The sequence below is a fragment of the Rhineura floridana genome, chromosome 18, assembly GCF_030035675.1.
Source record: "Rhineura floridana isolate rRhiFlo1 chromosome 18, rRhiFlo1.hap2, whole genome shotgun sequence".
Taxonomy (NCBI): domain Eukaryota; kingdom Metazoa; phylum Chordata; class Lepidosauria; order Squamata; family Rhineuridae; genus Rhineura; species Rhineura floridana.
Window position 1 is genome coordinate 28,697,937 of NC_084497.1, and position 17,556 is coordinate 28,715,492.

Sequence of the window (17,556 nt, forward strand, 5' to 3'; positions counted from 1 at the left end):
GTGGGGATACGATACAGCAATCTATTTTCTAGTTAACCAAGTTGTGCAGCCAACATACTCCAGAGCTCCGGACACTTATCTTTTCTGGGAAGCCACTTTGAAGTGCCTTCTTCTGAGTCAGACCCTTGGTCCATCCAGTTTACTATTGTCTGCACTGGCTGGCAGAGGCTCTCTAGACTGAGTTTCAGACAAGGAGTCTCTCCCAACCCAACTTGGAGATGCCATTGGGGACTGTCAAGCAGAGATGTCGTTGGAGGAGGCATGCAGCTTTGGGACTCCACCGCCATTCCCACCGAACAGGAATGATGTCATCTGCCAAAGCACCAGGATACGTGATGGACCCTCCTTGCACTGATGAGCGAATGGGGTGATAACAAGGCCTTCAAGTATCACTACTGACATAGAGGAAGTCATTGAATGGCTTTCAGCTGAGCCTACCAAATTGAGTTTTATGCTATGCACTGCTGTCTTGTGTGTGTGTGTGTGTGTGAGAGAGAGAGAGAGATGGGTCAACATAGCGTCCTACATTTTGGAACTCTGCTTGGGGACTCGGGTCTGGGGGCTGCCATGATGAGCTCCTGTGCTTCCAAATCCATCACTATACCACTGCCACCAAGGGCTGCTGCTGGCTGACCCCATCTGAGGAGCAGTACAAGTCTGGCTGTTGGAGCCAAACCCTTGGAGTGGAGATGAGGAAGGGAAGACATTCCATCGGTACCACAGCAGGCATTCCAGACACAGATGCAAGGCAGGTGAGAGCATGGAGCTGAGCTGGAAAAGCAGGAGAGGTAAGTGGGCAGCAGGGAACAGGCCGAAACAGGGACAGACCCCAGTGGAAACGCCAGTTCCCCTATTTGTGTGTGTGGGAGCGCAACAGCGAGAAAGAGAGCGGGAATCATTTTGCTCTGGGTTCCAAAGGGTTGCTGAGCAATCCAGAGAGCATCTTAGCTCTAACGGTGTGGATGGGCTGGTAGGGATATGACCAGGCCTCTTCCCTGAGTATTCAACTGTTGCTCAAAAGAACTAGCTTGGGTGAGTCTCTGCCCAGTTGCTCATGAAGCTGGAAACTTGCATCCATCTCCTATTATTATCATCATCATCATCATCAACAACATTTACAGTATAGACCACCTTTCCTCCAAGGAGCTCAAAGTGGCATACCTGGTTTTCCCCTCTCCATTTTATCCTCACAACCCTGTGAGGTAGGTTAGGCTGAGAGGCAGTGAGGTCACCCAGTGAGCTTCATGGCCGAGTGGGGATTTGAACCCTGGCCTCCCAGATCCCAGTCCAACTCTCTAACCACTACACCACACTGTTCAGCCCCCTAGGGGAAACTGGCCACTGGAATACGTGACAAGTGTGGGGCCCTTATTTTTAAAATTTGTAATTTTTTAAAATGTATTTAAACAAAAGCAAAATGTATTAGGCTGCCCATATTTACATTCTGACTATTCTGCAATGATCTCCTCTGTCCTTAGTCTTCCCATTTCAAAGTCCCTCAGCCTGGATGATTCAATGGAACCACACAGGAGCTGCTGTCACTCAGGGACTGTGCCCCAGGGAGTGGTCTGTAGGCACATGAGGCCATTGCCTTGCTAACTCTGTGGAGGTCTGAGTCTGGTCAGTGCCTAGATGGGTGAGCTTGTGAATCACACGGGTACCACCTTGGATTCCATGACAGAAGGAAGGCAGGATATAGATGCTACTGCATATAAGAGAAGGGACAACTCTTCCAAGTTGACACTGCTTTAGTTGTTCCTCATGCAAGCAATCTGCCGCTTATCTAATCCAGGGGACCTTTTTAGTTGATCAAAAGGTTTTAAAACCAGTCAATAAACAAACTTGGCTCTGCAGTCCTGGTTATCTTCAGAGTTTTGCTTTCTCTAGACAGTTCAATCTTATCTTTGCAGGTCTTGGCCAAATCCTTTCCATCTTGCCAACTGATTGCTTGTTGTGTTGGTAGCCAGATTATCTGTGAGTCAACCTGCCGGTGATGTCATTTGTTCTTTGTTATCGCTGCCTGGGTGAAAGAGCCAGGTGGGGTCCTAGCAAATGCTGCTGCTGCTGGGCCTGAATTATGGGCGAGATATCCAGGAAATACCAAAGTGGCCCTGTTCTTTATATGGCAACAAGGCTGGATCACCTGTGTGACTCATCCACCTTTCCTTCTTCCCACTTTGGCAGTTTAAACACGGCCCGGCCCGGCAAAGAACACAGAGGTGCAGCCTTTTAGGGTTAGGCTATAAAGCCACTGCTTTTCGGGCTGCAGGCTCTGAGTCACTGCTGATGAAGTCAACTTGGTGCTCTTCCTCTGAACATGCAAGTTCTTGTCCATTGCCCTTGATGGACCGCTCCTGTCTGGGCATTGCATTCTTTCTCATTTTGCAGATTTCCCCCCCCCCCCAGGTAGGGGAGGCAAGTTAGGTCAAGAGACTTCACAGAAGCTGTTGGGCCTGGATTGTTAGGAACTCTTGAACCCATTCGTTTTTACAAATTATATGCAAGAGTTATCATACAAGCTGAAATGAATCTCTGAAATTAATCTATTCTTCTGAAACCTGATTTCCCACACATTGGCTTTCTCATAGAAGAGTACCTACATTGTTTATATTTTATCAGATTTAAACTGATTGTGCAACAATTAAAATCCAAGACAAATAATTTGAAAGCAACAAAAATTTCACTGGATACGGGAGGAAGGTACTTTCAGTATTATTATTTATTAGATTTATATCCCGCCCTTCCTCCCAGTAGCTAGGCATGATGAAGGGGCTCCTGAGTGCAGCTTTCTCCATTGGCTAGATGTATGTGCGTGGCATTCAGCTGGAGCTTGGAACATGCACGATGGACTTCAGCTATGATGGTTGTTTGACTAACATCTCTGCAGCTTGCGTCAAATTTACAGTTTAAATTTACAAATTTAGATGCAAAAAATGCCACAATGGGGAAAACCACAAATCCCTTCAGCGTAGCACTCTCAAGTGCCACAGGGAAGCTCACAGTCATGGAAGAAGATTCTCTTGGGGATCAGGAACTGGCTAGGAAACAGATAGGAGACAGTAGGAATAAATGGCCAGTTATCCTAACGGAGGGATGTAGAAAGTAGATCCCCCACCCCCAAGGATCGGAATTGGGACCTGTACTTTTTAACTTCTTCATAAATGATTTAGAGTTAGGGGTGGGCAGTGAGATGGCCAAGTTTGCTTATGATACTAAATTGTTCAGGGTTGTTAATGCAAAAAGGGATTGCAAAGGGCTCCGAAAGGATCTGTCCAATCTGAGTGAATGGGCAGTAAAACGGCAAATGCAATTCAATGTAAACAAGTATAAAGTTATGCATATTGGAGCAAATAATTTAATTTCACGTGCTCCTGGCGTATGAACTGGCGGTGACTGACCAAGAATGAGGCCTTGGGGTCATAGTGGATAGCAGCAACTGTGAAAAAGGCAGATTCCATGCTAGGAATGATTAGGAAAGGTATTGAAAATAAAACTGCTGACATCATAATCTACAGTGTGGCTGCATTTAGAATACTGTGTACAGTTCTGGTTGTCTCTTCTCAAAAAGGATAATAATAATAATAATAATAATAATAATAATAATAAATTTAATTTTTGTGTTGCCTATCTGGCCGAAGCCACTCTAGGCGACATACATATTAAAATTCAACAGTACAATATAAATACATAATAAAATACAGTGCAGTCAACAATAATCATTTTAAAAAGCAGCAATACAGAACAATTTGGGGCCATCAATAGAGGATATCGTAGAGGTGGAAAAGGTTCAGAAAAGGGCACCCAGAATGATCAAGGGGATGGAGCAACTCCTCTAGGAGGAAAGGATGCCGCATTTGGGGCTTTCTAGTTTAGAGAAAAGTCAGTGGACATCCAGTGGAACTGAAAGTTGGAAGATGCAGGACTGACAAAAGAAAGTCCTTCGCATAGCATATTGTTAAGAAGATCTTCACTGTCCCCTTGTCAATGCCATCCTTTTGAACCGAACCTGCTAACTCAAGAGCTTGGCTGAGGCAACCTCTGAAAATTTGGATCCTGCACTTTTTCAATTTGGTCAATTTGGATCCTGCACTTTTAAAAAAAGGATTCATTAATTTGGGTGGGCCTTTGCCCCCAATCTTATTTCTAATTCCAGGATCTGGGCTGCCTACGCATTTCCTTCTCTTTTTCGAGTAGTTCTCTGACGGCAACACTAGGATGGAGGTTCACATGTCCATTCTTAGTTTTTAATTGCCAGCAGGTCAATGTTTAGGAAGGTTACCGGCACCACCCTTGCACCCGGTTTATGGTCAGCATGACATGACGCTGGTAAAGCATACATTCAGGCACCCCAATGACTCTATATGGCAATAACGCACACCTCTCTGTAATGCCTGTCTCTCACCCACCTCCTGCAATTATTTCAGCAAACAGACAGCAGAACAATGACAGAAGCTTGCATGCCTAAGGTATGCCAAGAACACACAAGGCAGACTCCGCCTCTCCACCTGAGAGAAAGTGCTACGCCTTAAAGAAGCCAAACCCAAAATTCCTTCCAGGCAATTCATGCTTGACTTCTTCAAACCGGGTGACACCCCCCCCCCAGTTCAAGAACATGTCCTTGGTGGCGTGAGACAGTGAGCAGGTGCACCCTGAAAAAAAAAAACATGGAGGTAGGGGACTAACATGAAAGTCACCCCTGCTTCCACTTCTCTTGGCTTCTTGGCCAATAGCTGGCGCTAATCCCTTAAATTCCTTTATCTGCCCATAGCATACAGACCTTCTGTAGGTAGATTTTTCTTTTTCTACACCCAAGCTGACCTTTCACTTCTCCTAATTCTGTGGACTGTTTGCCTGTCAACATTCTCTCGCAGGCACCTTCACCCTGAGCATTCCATGACATCAAAGATGCTCAGCCAATGGCTGCAGATAGAGCAGGGGCTGTTACACAGCCTATGTAAAAAGCAAAGGGTTGGCTGACAAGCTGATGTTTCTGTGATTGACTTTGCTTCTTCTCTAAGAATTGAGAACTTCATGGGGGGCAGCACTGTTTCCTAAACACTAATTCTATATTGGTTCTATTGGCATTTGTTAATAAAGCAAGACTATTGTTACTGGAGCTGTATTAATACTGGAGAGAAAGGGAATGTACTTGTGTGTGTGTTTGCAGCTAAGAAATGAACCGTGTGGATTTTAATTATAATCAAAGCTGGGTCTTCATGGAGGTCAGATAAACTCTGCCAGCTCTTTTGCCGTGAACTGTACTGAGACTGGACGTGCTCTCAAGCAGAAGCAAAACAAGCTATTTTTTCAGTGCCCCCCCCCGCTCCCCACAATGTCCTGTGTGAACTTCACAATGCCCAAGCTGTCTCACTTCCCAGTAAGTCAGCAGTGGCTGCAGGAGACTTCAATGCAGCCAGTGGAGAAAGGCAGCCTCTCCAATCGAACACAATGCTCCTTCTGTGCAGCTGGGGGGAAAGGGAAGGCGGGAAGGGGGGCAATGAATGTGGGGAAGGACAGCCTGGAGGCTGGGTGGTGAATCTCCGCTCTCCGATGACAATGGAGCTGTTACTGATGTGCAGGCCTTCGTGCTTGTGCTCTACCAAGCCAAAGGCAGCCCACCCACCCCGGTCATGTTTGGTGACTTACAGGGGGTTGGAAGAAGACGACCCTGATTTTGCTGCCTGCCTGGGAATGCAAAAACACACTGCGTGGCTGGTGGCTGCATTTGGTCTCAGACAGACAGCAGCTACCTGGGCTCCCTTTAGTACATTTCCCATAATCTGTATGACTGTTAACATTTACAGCACATGATTCCTGGGAACTGCCCCTCAGTTCCCAGCACCCTTAAACTACAGTTCCCAAGATTCTTTGGGGGAAGGCATTTGCTGGAAATGTATGACGTGTCTGCAGCCTGTATGACTTTGTTTCCTTTCATCCCAACTGCTCAGCCCTTCTTCTTTTGGACAGTGTGGCATAGTGGTTAGAGTGTCAGACTAAGACTGTCAAGACCCAAGTTCAAATCCCCACTCAGCCACAAAGCCCACTTTGTTGACTATGAGCCAGTCACTATCTCTCTGCTTAAGCTACCTTACAGGGCTGTTGTGAAACCAAAATGGGCAGAACCGTATTTGTCATCCCTGAGCTCTTGGGGCCAAAAGTAGGATGTAAATGTGCTAAAGAAAGAAAGAAAACACTCACACACGCTTCTCAAGATGACTCTAGGTCCAGGCTCCCCTCTGCAATGATCCCTGCAACAGGGCAAAGGATTCTGGGATTGCGAGCTTGCCTGTCATGCAGCCTTTTGGTCTCTGTTGTTCCAATGGGTGGAAATGGCAGGGAAGCTGATTTCAGCTAGACACTGGGGAAAACTGCCTAAGATAGTGATTCCCAAAGCGTTTTCCCCCTACCCCTCAGCACGAAATCAGCCACGTTTTGAATCCCAGGCAAACTCGATTTCTCCCAACCCCTCCAAAACGCGTCACTTTTTTTTTTAATGGCTTTAGAAATGCAACGCGATTAATGCGCTTCGCGGAGCACATGTCTGAACCCATGCGGGCGCGTGGGCGTGGCCCGCGAGAGGGCGGGGCGCCGTGGGCGGGGTCCACGTGGAGCGACGCCTGAGCTCCACACGCGGCGCAGGAGGGGGCGTGGCCGACGCCGGAGAAGGACCGCAACGCAGAGGGAAGGACGCGAGGCGGAGGCGCGGCAAGAAGAGGTGAGAGGGCGTGGAAAATGCGGAGAGGGGGCGTAGCTCAGAGCGAGAAGGGGCGTGTGCGCGCGGAGCAAACGCACCGGGAGAGCGGAGGAAAGGAGACGCTGCGGGAGTGGGCGCGGCCTCTGCCGCCCAGTCTCCGCCCCCTCCCGAGCCAACCCAAAGCCGCTCAGTGGCCGCCTTTGGCTTAGTAGCCGGCGAGCGCTGCAGAGGCGACATCACTAGCAGCAGCGCGAGCCGCGCCGGCGCATCTTCCTCTTTTTCTTCCCCTCCCCCTTCTTCCCAATTGGTCCCTCCGCGAGTCCATTTTCACCCCGAGGGCCGAGCGAGCGAGGATGGCCGCTTCGAATGTTCGGGCGTTCGAATTTCACCGCGGCGGCGGCCGTTATTCTCCCAACGGCCGAATCCTAACGGCCCACCGATAATAATAACAAAATAACAGTAATAATGAAATAACTCTTTTTTAAATATATAGATATATCTCAGGAAAAGCGAGGACGGCGCCGGGAGAGAAATACATTTTTTACAAAAACATTTTTTTACCTCAGCGAAGAAGGGCAGAGCTCTGGGCGGGCGGAAGATGATGCTCAACTCGATGCTGTTCGGCGAGATGGCGGCGCGCGCTGGCTTCCCGTCCTCGCCGGGGCTGCTCCAGGGCGACGGGGAGGACGGCGGTCCTCCGGTGACGACGGCGTTGCGGAACGACCTGGGCTCCAACATCCACCTCCTGAAGGGGCTCAACGTGCGCTTCCGCTGCTTCCTGGCCAAAGTGCACGAGCTGGAGCGCCGCAACCGCCTGCTGGAGAAGCAGCTGCAGGCGCAGCAGCTGAGCGAGCGCGAGCGGCGCCTCCACTACAAGCGCTTCCCCAGGCACCAGGCCGTCCAGACCGACCCCACGCCGCCCTCCATGCCGCCTTACACGCCGGCGGCAGGGGGGCCGCCTCACCCTCCCGCTGCTCACCCTCCGCCGCCCTCCTCGGCCTCTTTCTCCTCGTTCTCGGCGTCGCCCGCCGCGCAGCTGCCGCACTCGCACTCGCACCCGCCGTCGCACTCCTCGCAGCAGCACTGCAGCCGCTTGCCCGGCACTATCTGGAGCTACACGCAGGTGCGGCGAACGGACGGCGGCGGCCTGGAGACCCTGCAGGGGCCCGGCGTCTCTTGGATGCACCCGGACGGCGTCGGCGTCCAAATCGACACCATCACGCCCGAGATCCGCGCCCTCTACAACGTCTTGGCCAAAGTCAAGCGCGAGAGGGACGACTACAAGAGGAGGCGAGTGGGGGAGAATTGGGGAGCGCGGCCCGACTCGCGAATTGTGTGAATGACGCGCTGGTCGTGTTTGGGGGGGGGTGACACGTAATGTGTGCATGTGAATTACACGTGGATTGTGCTGGACTGGTAAGGTGGGGGAGTGATGTGGATTGGGTTGGGGGGCAACACGTAGGTGTGTGCATGGGAATGACAAGAGAATTGTTGGCCGCTGGTAGGGGAAGACACGTGCATCCCGGGTGGAGACAGCACACGTGAATTGGGAGGTGGTGCTGAGGGCGCCCGAGGCCATCTTTCCCATTGGGTGCACTTGAGGTGACTGACAGACAAAACCTGGCTGTGCTTGGGGTGGGGGTGGGGATATTTCGGCGATATTCAGCCAAGTGCTACTCAGAGTAAACCCACTGAAATGAATGAGCCTAAGCTGTATATATTTATTTATTTAAAAGCTTTAATAAACTGCCTAATGTTTCAAAAATCCCTATGTGGTGTACATTCTAAAACAAACTATATATAATTGAAACAAAATTGCTACCTAAGACCAATACAACAGCAATATATAAACCCATAAAAGAAAACAAAGGAGAAATTGAGAGGATTCAAATGCATGAAAGAGTCCAGTTGTTCACTGGACCTCTGAAGCAACTGATGACTGCAGTTAGTCATGGTCCTTAATTTCAATGAGTTTGCTCCAAGGGTGTCCAACATTCGATACAACCCTTTATTTGGGGAGTCTGCAGCCCTCCAGATGTTGCTAGACCACAACTCCTGTTGTCCTCCTCCCTGACCATTAGCCATGCTGGCTGTCAGGAATTGGTGTCCAGCAACATCTGGAGGGCACCAGATTGGCTATAGACATTCTTTTAAATTTCCAGTTTATTATTCACTTATATATTCTAATTGGAAAACTTCATTTTCTTTTACGTCTGCTAGTTCACCCATTTACTTATTCTACAAGTTGGAAATAACTTCACGGGTACGTTTCATGGAGGTCATGGGTGGGAAGTCTGTGGCCTTCCAGATGTGGTTGAATCCCAATTCTCCTCATCCTCTTTGACCTCTGGCCATGCTTCCTGGGCTGATGGGAGTTGAAGTCCAACAACCTCTGGAGGGCCAGGCAGGTTCCACATCCCTGACTTGTAAAGTTATTTATAGGCCACCTTTTTGAGGCTGTAGCTCCACTTATGACAGCTTACAGAGCATAAACTTCAAAAGTGTAAAACAGCAGCATTAACAATCACTTTAAAAGACAGGCCAGCTAAAACAAAACAACATTGTAACGTTCCTGCACTCATAGAAAGCCTATCGCAAAATGGCTCTCTGTAAACGAAGGCCTTATTTAGGGGAAGGCCATATAAAATAAGTGGGTTTATAAATCTCTGAGGCTTTTTTTAAATTGGGGTGGGTGGGTTCATATTGCCTGCAATCTGAAATGCCAATAAAATGATATTTGGATGAATTGAAAGGGGGTGTAGGGTGGAAGAAGCCGTTCCTTTGCCATTCCTGAACAATTGCAGTGTATGTGGAAGATTAATTACATCTACAGTATCTATACATGTTTACTCAGAAGTAATTCCCATTGTGTGTTATTCTCCATTAAGGGTGCATAAGATTGTGGCTTTGATATATTCCACCTTTCCATCCGTGCACACAAGGTAGCTAAGGAAAGCAGCAGTAGGTGGATGGCAACAGAAAAGGGACTGTGGTCCTCCTAAGCAAGGAAACAGCTCTGTGGTGTCAATGGATGGATGGATGGATGGGGTGTTTATGTGGAAGATTTCTTTCTTGACTTAGCTTAGTATTCTGCCTTTATGCTGTTTATAAAATTAGCATTGGGTGGTTATTAGATGGGGGGAGTGAAGAAGACAGTAACCTTCCTTGGTTCCAGATTTCTCCCAATCCTTTGGGAGCATCGCTTTTTCAGAGAGAGGCGGAGGAAGTCGGTCTTCTCCCCGTCATTTGGTGGTGCAGAAGAAATGCAGTGAAGGAGAAGGCAGGGAGTTCTGAAGGGGAAGGAAGGAGAAGGATCAGGTGGGAAAAAGAACAACTGAAACAAGAAGACTGAGTAGGAATGGTTGGAGAATGGATGGGAGGGGGCATAGAGAGGGAGAGGAAGTGGGGGGGGGAAGGAAAGGGAACGACTGAGTAAAAAGGGGAGGAGAAAATGAATAGTGGTTGGGGGATGCCTGTGGGAGAGGAAGTGGAGAAATGGGGAGGGAATAGGAATTGGGGAGGAGAGAGGGGAATCAATCAGGGATGAAAGGTTGGAGGAAGGGAGAAGAAGGGGGTTATGGGAAGGAGGGTAATGGGAGACGGGGATGGATGAAGAAGGGGGGGTGAATAAAGAGAGAGCTGTTAGGAATGCAGGGCTGGGGGGGAGAGACAGGATGCCAAAATCTGCAGGAAAAGAGTACATAAATAGAGGAGAGAGGCCTCCTTGGAGTGGAGAAGAAAGGGATATGGTCAAGAACAGGAAGGAAATTAATGAATAAAGGGATGAGGGAAGGGCAGGTTTGGAAAGAGGGAATTTGGAATTGGATGGTGAGAAAGCAAGGTCCTGCCCCAAAGATTGCCCAAAGGGCACTTGGTCCGTGTCTGTCTAGGCCTCTGGATAACTACTTAGGCTATTGTTTATTTATCCCAGTTCGTGGGATATCCCAGCCATTCAGAGGTACTTGCAGGGTAGGAGTCAGAGGCTCCAATTAATCAGTGAGGGGGAAGGGAGGAGAGAGGAGGGCAGGAATCTGCCAGAGGGGAAGTGAATAAGTAAAGGGGGGGTGATACGCCACCATCAGGCTCTTACAAAATGGGGGTGCATGTGGTGCAGGAGTTAAGACCGAGAAGGATGCCAGTAATAACTAGTACAGCAATTCTTACTCTCTAGGGCTCATGGGAGCAATGCAAAGATTAGTTGTTTTCCACAAATAACAGCGTGAAGAAAAAAAATCCTGGTCCTTCTGGCAGAAAGTCATAGTCATAATGCAGCGCCTACGACTTATCCATGTCAGTGCTTTGTGTTTCTTAGTTTATCTTGGGAAAGGTGATGGGTATGGGGAGAGTCGATAATGGGCTGGGAGGGAGGGGTTTGATGCCGCATAGAAATGAGGAGGGTCTCTGAGATGGCCGGTGGCCGTCTGGATTTTGGTATGTGCTAGGAAGGGGGGGCAGTGCATCAAGTGGGAAGGGTGGAGATGATGTACGTGGGTTGGAGCACCACTTCCTTCTGCTCTTGGCCCCCCACACACGAGCCCATAGAGCAGGAAGTGAGTTCCTGGGGGTGGGGAAGGGGAGGGTGGCGTTTTGGACATCAGGGGACCAAAAAAAAGTAAGTGTTAGAATATAATTCTTGCCATCTTCCTTTAGGAGAAAAGAAAGTGGTGATTTGGGGGAAGTGACAAATGATTTCAGATGGGCCCTGGGGTAGACCTGATAATGATAAGTAGCGGGCTGGAGTGCTGTATTTCACATGAATTAATTCATACAGCTGGCTGATTAATTCAGTGGGCTTCTTGTCATGGAAGAAACAGACTAGCAGTTTTGGTCTTAGCCTTTCCCCTTCAGTATAAGGTCTGAGGCTGTTGGAGGGTGAAGGGGGAGAGAATGGGATTGTGAGGAGGCTCCATGGGGAGCTTATGGCGGTACTATGAAGAGCAAAGCGTGGCAGTCCAGTGTAAATACTGTGGCATTAACTGGGTGTTCCAGTGTGGTGTGGGAATAGAATGTATGAGCCTTGACATTGGGGTAATGTTCGTGAGGTGGATACTCTGCCTGGTGTACCAGTTAGGGCATTGCAAAAGTCCTCTTATAATTGCAAGATAGCTGTATGAATGGGTCAGGGAATCTCCCTCTGAGGTGTTGGCTCATAGATAGGTTTTCTGATCATCGCTGTAGGAAAAGGTGGGGCTGACAGAGACATAGCTGCAGCAAGAGAGGAAATGAGTGTTTTAGGATAGATGGGATCAAATGCAAAGGTATCTCTCTCTCCAGGGAAGTGACGACGCCCTGTTGATCTGAGCAGCCATGGTGTCACTGCAATGGAAGTTGGGAGATCTGAGTGCCCGTGTCCTCGTGCCAAAGAATGAGGGGTTTAAAAAATGTCCCTAAGGACGATACACCATAATACTAAGATATGGGAAGTTGAGAAGGAAATGTATATGAAAGGCTCTCGGCTCAATCCATTTGGGGAAAAGACAGATTCTGTCGTCTCCTGCAGTCTGGGAGTGGGTTCCTGCCTGATTATGGAGGTAGCTCTGGCAAGAACATTCCTGATACATCTGTTTATTTGCTCTGTGTTTATCATTTGGTGGCGAAAGCCAACTAGGGATTTCTCCTGGTTTTTTTGCTCCTTTGGATGAGCTCACTGGTGCAGTATTTGGACTGAAAGCACTGCAGGGGAAGGATCACATCCAAACAAAGTTGTTTTAATGTAATGCTTGCCTTAAAAGAAATAATTGGGTGGAAAGTACCTGTCCAGCCTCATTCTCTGTACAGTAGGGTCCTGCTTACTGGTGCTTTGCATTCCGGTCTTCCGCTAATGCGGCGGTGGGAAATTCCCCTCTTTAAAGCCGATTTAGCGATTTTACGACATTTTCACGCAACGGCCCCATTATAGTCTATGGGTCCCACTTTATGGCGGGGGCCTGGTCCCTAACCTGCCATCTCAGCAGGGTCTTACTGTATGCTTTAAGTAGATTTGAGCACATTGGATCAACCCTTTAATATGCTGTCTTTTTAACCTTTTAAATGGTGTGTGTGCAGGTGCAAATGAGACTCTGTAGGAAGAGTGCTGTAGCAATCGAAACTGCCTTGAGAAAGCTGCAAGAAGCAACCTTTGTTAAAATAGGTTTTTAGTTGCCTATATAAGGGAGTGGGGGTCCTTGAGAAGAAAGGCACCCCCCTTTTTGCCCTCCGTCTCTGCTACATTGTCTGCCCTTGTAGTCATACTTCATGTTGGACTGGAGTGAATGGGTAGTATTCTAGTTAACTTGTCCCATCAGCACAAGGCTTTGCAACAGAAACGTCGTCTCCCTCTCTTCCCACCACCCACTTTCTAAATGAGCTCCAGGGGTCCCCCCCAACCCCCAGAGCAAATATGGGGAGTTTGTGGGGCAGGGGAGTTCCCTTGCGCAAGTGTAAATCCTTGCGCTGACAGGACATGTTAGTTGGATTACTGCTCTATGATTCTCTTCATATAATCATTGGTTTTGAAGCATTCTGTAGATGTAGTGTGTTCATGTCTTTAAATACAAATGCAGTTAAAAAATCATACAGCATCCAGCACAGCATGTAGTGCAGTGGTTAAGGACTACGACCTGGGAGACTAGGGTTCGAATCCCCACACAGCCATGAAGCTCACTGGGTGACCTTGGGCCAGTCACTGCCTCTCAGCCTCATGAAAACCCTATTCATAGGGTTGTCATAAGTCGGAATCGACTTGAGGGCTGTACATTACAATTGCTACAACAAGCAGAAAAATAATGAAGTGGTCCGCCACGACCCCCAGCAATTTCCAAATGGTTTGAGAGAAAAAAGTTTGGGAACCACTGGTATGAAGAATACCACACACATTGAACAAAAGGGCAAATGCCATATCTCAGATCAGCCAGCTAGCTTGAACTTTCAACAGCAGGTAAATACTTATGTTTCCCCCCCTGCTTTTGACAGACTTAAAATGATGTTATATTGTTACTAGTGTGTTGCCAACACTTCCTGTGGCTCTTATGGGGGTTGGTTTGTTCTGTTTTTATGGTGCAGTGTATTTATATTTAGGTTTCAAATGTTGTAAGTTGCTTGGAGACCTTTGGGCAACAAGTCTAACAAATAATATTTTTTGGCTCCGAGGTTGCTCTGTGAGGTCTGATTGGGGGGGGAGGGGGACTACATAAATATAACCTCACAACTGGATGCTTATGATGAAGAATCATGTTTGATCTAAAATATTTTTATTTATTTTTTTGCTTTATAGAAGTCAGTCCTTGGCATTGCTCAGGCCTCTTGTTGTTTCTATTGTATCATTTGGTCTTTGCACATAAAGAAAATGTTTAGGGTATGGGTGTGTGTTTCAAAATCATTAGGTTTTTATTTTTGTGGTGATGTTGATAAATATTGCAGTAAGATCTTAGTGTGTGGCTTGATTTATAACCCTGTATAGCCAGCTAAAGACTGCTTAGTTAGTGAAAATCCCTTCTAGAATCTTCCATATTCTCATTTCTGAAGAAAGTTTTGTTCTTTTTAAAGTTTCTACAGAAAGCCTTTTGATCATTCTGTCTGGAACTTTAGTTCCAGTACTTGAATGGATTTGTATAGTATGGTTCCAAAATTATCTTTAATTGGTCCAGACGTTGAATGTTTATCTGTCGGTTGGGTCGTGACAGTGGAGAGAAACTAACTTGTTAATAATGGCTGAGCTGAAAATAATTGCTTTTCCTCAGGTTGCACTTTGATTTGGCAGATTAATAAAGTCCAGTTGAGGATAGGGATTATTTCAAATTTTCTGCTGCTGGGGAGGGGAAAGGTTATCATTGCCAAAGGGAAAGCGTGACAAAAGTAACAAACTCTCATTTTTCAAATATAAAGAACTTAAGCACATTTTTATTAAAAATAATTTTGGGAATGTCTAAATCAACGTTTAAGTTAAAATATCACTGTAACAAGATGCAAGTGTTATACTAGCAAAGGCCAATAAAAAACAAATGATTTTTTGATATGAGAAGGAATTCCAACAAAATTATAACTTTCCTGACCATGTTCCTAGTTGTGCTACATTGCTGTAATTTCATGGCATTTCTGATTGCTTTTGTGGGGGATGTCTAAGGAGAAAATGTCTAATCACTCCAACTTTCTAGAGGTTTTGTCTTAATATCAAAGGCCATACCACAGAATGAGGTGTTCATACTAAAAGCACAGTTTTGATACAAAAAGTTGATGTCAGTTTTTAAATGCAGAATGGAGCCAATTCTCAAACTTTTAAGTTTGCAGGTTTGCTAATAGAACATCTTAAATACTACAATCCTAGGATTTTTGGAGGATATCTTTTGGGAGTTTAGGAGTGTGTCTCGCTTTAATGGCATTTTTGAATTAAGGCAATATCCAGTATGAGGAGTCATACACAAGGTAGACCCATTGAAATCAATAGACTTCACTTCAATGAGCCTACTCTGAATATGAATAATATTGGATGTTATCCTTAGTATTTTAATAGTTAAGATTCATCCTAATTTAAAGATGGTGAGGGACACTATGCAATGAAAATGGCCTTTAAAATGAGGTTGCTGGGTGGACAAGTTAAAGAAATTCTTTGATGAGTGCCTTTTCTCTTCCTTTGGTTGTGGTGTTTCCATCACGGTCAAGGTTAGGTGAGCTGATGCCTTGTTGTGAGCATTAGTCTAAGACTTAAACAGTGATGCTGAATCAATAGAATGGAGAATAAATGGGCAATAAATACCATGCTGTAAAACTGCTTCTGATAGTTCCTTCTCTTGATGCTTCAATAGTCTTTCAGTGGGTCAGTCTACTTTCTCCTTATCCAACATTCTTGTGCTTATCTCTCCTAGGGTTGTAATCAGCAGAGGCAAAGATATTGTTGTTAATCATGTCAAAGTGTGTTGCAGATAAGCCCTGCGGTGTTAGCCAAGAGCAGCTTTCCCCAACCTGGTGCCCTCCAGATGTTGTGGACTACCACTCCTACTAGCCCCAGTTGATCAGCAGTTAAAAAAAATCTGGAGGGCATTAGGTTGGGGCAGACTAGCCAAGACTCTCAAAGGGTTATGAATTTTTTTTATTGCTTAACCCGTGTAGATAAGGTTTGGGGGTTGTATCCAGCATTAGTCATACTTGGAGTAGACCCGCTGAAGTTAATGGACATGACCAGCTTGGGGCCATTAATCTGAGTGGCTGTACTCTGATAGAATTTAGTAGGATATAGCTCTTGGGTTTTCTCCCCCATACAAAAAGCTCATAAAACGAAGTAGTTAGTAGGTTAAGATGCCACAGGGCTTTTTTGCAGCGAGGCAGTTAATTAAGAAAGTCACGGCTTTAATGTTGGCTTACACGGAGTACCTACATTCCTGAAGTGCCTGCTGTGTCTACCGTTTGGATGTTTAGGTCACTAATCTTCAGTGAAACTGTTCTGCTTCCTACTCTTTTTTTAAAGGTAGTGCTGATGCACCAGGCTTTTAAATCCAGCTCAAATAGTATCTCAAGACATGAGCATGGAAGACTTCGGTGAAAATAGAAACCTAGACACCAGATATTTCTAGCTCTTCATTATGTGTAATCATAGGCTTAAATGGCTGTATAAAGCAGTCCAACTGCTGGACTGTCTGCAGCTAAAGTAAGAAGGAGGCTGATGTAAAACTCAGCTGCTGCTGCTGTTGCGTCTTCTCCCTTCCCCCCCCCCTGTGGTTCAGGCTTTCTGGGGACACTGCCAGGATTTTGCCTTTTGACTTCTGTGCAACTTTCATTTTTTCCCCAGGACTGTTGACTAATCATAGAGCTGTGCTTTTAAAACTTGCGCATGTGGAAATTTGTAATCTGTATTGTGTTTTAATCTATATGAAAGGAGTGAAGATGTTATCCCTGATTAAAATCTGAATGCAGGACTTTTTGAAAACAATCCATATTTTTCAGCACGAGGATCTCTTTCAGTGCTCTCCCTCAGACATTTATCCACAGTGTGTAGCTGCCGAGCCAGTAAATAAAACCAATGTGTTTTAATGGCATTGAGAGGCTTGGCTCAGTGGCTGTGCAACCAGTAGAGCTCAAGCTTATGTTTAAGTATTTAAACATACCTCTGGCTGTAACAGCTTTCAGTGGCTGATAGAATTTTTTCTCTCTTGTCTTTGTTGCCTTACTAAAGGCCTGTTGAGCACTGTGTCTACCAGCCTAGTTTCCATTGCTGTTTCTCTTCATATCCAGTTCAGTGTCTAATATTTGAAATGTATGTGTAGGTGGCTCTACAACAGTAATATACCAGTTGTGTCTATGACAAAAGGATTCTGGCTTCTAGAGGCTTTTTGTCCCTGTCAAAAGACCTATCAGGTGTGCCACCATCCTTAACAAAATTATGCAGGGATTTCTTTATTATGAGGGAGGCTCAGGATGGCGACAAGGGAGAGGGTCTTTTCAGTTGTGGCTCCCTATCTGTGGAATATGTTCCACAGTGAGGTCCTCCTGGCACCTTCATTGTTATCTTTTGGGCAACTGGTAGACGTACCTTTTCTCCCAGACATTTGATAGATTGAGATGATGTTTGAGATGTTGTTTTGTTTTAATACTGCCAAACCTGCTTGGGGCTGCTATTGCTGTTGTTTCCTTGTTTATTGTTATGTTTTTATAGTATGTTTTATTTGTTTTTGTTTTAACAGCGTGTAAGTTGCTTTGGGGACCTCCGGGTATCAAGCCACTAATAAATCTAATAAACAGTAATAATGATGCATTTCTTTTGTTCCCTGATCCTCATCAAGCAGGAAATTATTTAGGTATCTGCAGGAGCAATTCTATACACGCTCACCTGGAAGTAAGTTCTATTGAACTCAGTAGGAGTTTCTTCTAAGTAGCCAAATATAGGATTGCAC

At 46.3% G+C, this 17,556-nt stretch overlaps 2 protein-coding genes across 3 annotated transcripts in view; both read left to right on the forward strand.

The window, feature by feature from the left end:
• Positions 1-4,897, forward strand: part of UBR4 (ubiquitin protein ligase E3 component n-recognin 4) — a 121,248-nt gene extending 116,351 nt beyond the window's left edge. The window contains exon 69 of the mRNA XM_061601934.1: positions 4,872-4,897. Coding sequence (XP_061457918.1) covers positions 4,872-4,897 — 26 coding nt within the window. The remainder of the gene's footprint in view (positions 1-4,871) is intronic.
• Positions 4,898-6,878: 1,981 nt separating this feature from the next.
• Positions 6,879-17,556, forward strand: part of IFFO2 (intermediate filament family orphan 2) — a 46,789-nt gene continuing 36,111 nt past the window's right edge. For both annotated transcript variants that reach the window (XM_061600738.1, XM_061600740.1), the window contains exon 1: positions 6,879-7,984. In XM_061600738.1, the coding sequence (XP_061456722.1) occupies positions 7,293-7,984 (692 nt within the window). In that variant the 5' untranslated portion in view covers positions 6,879-7,292. The remainder of the gene's footprint in view (positions 7,985-17,556) is intronic.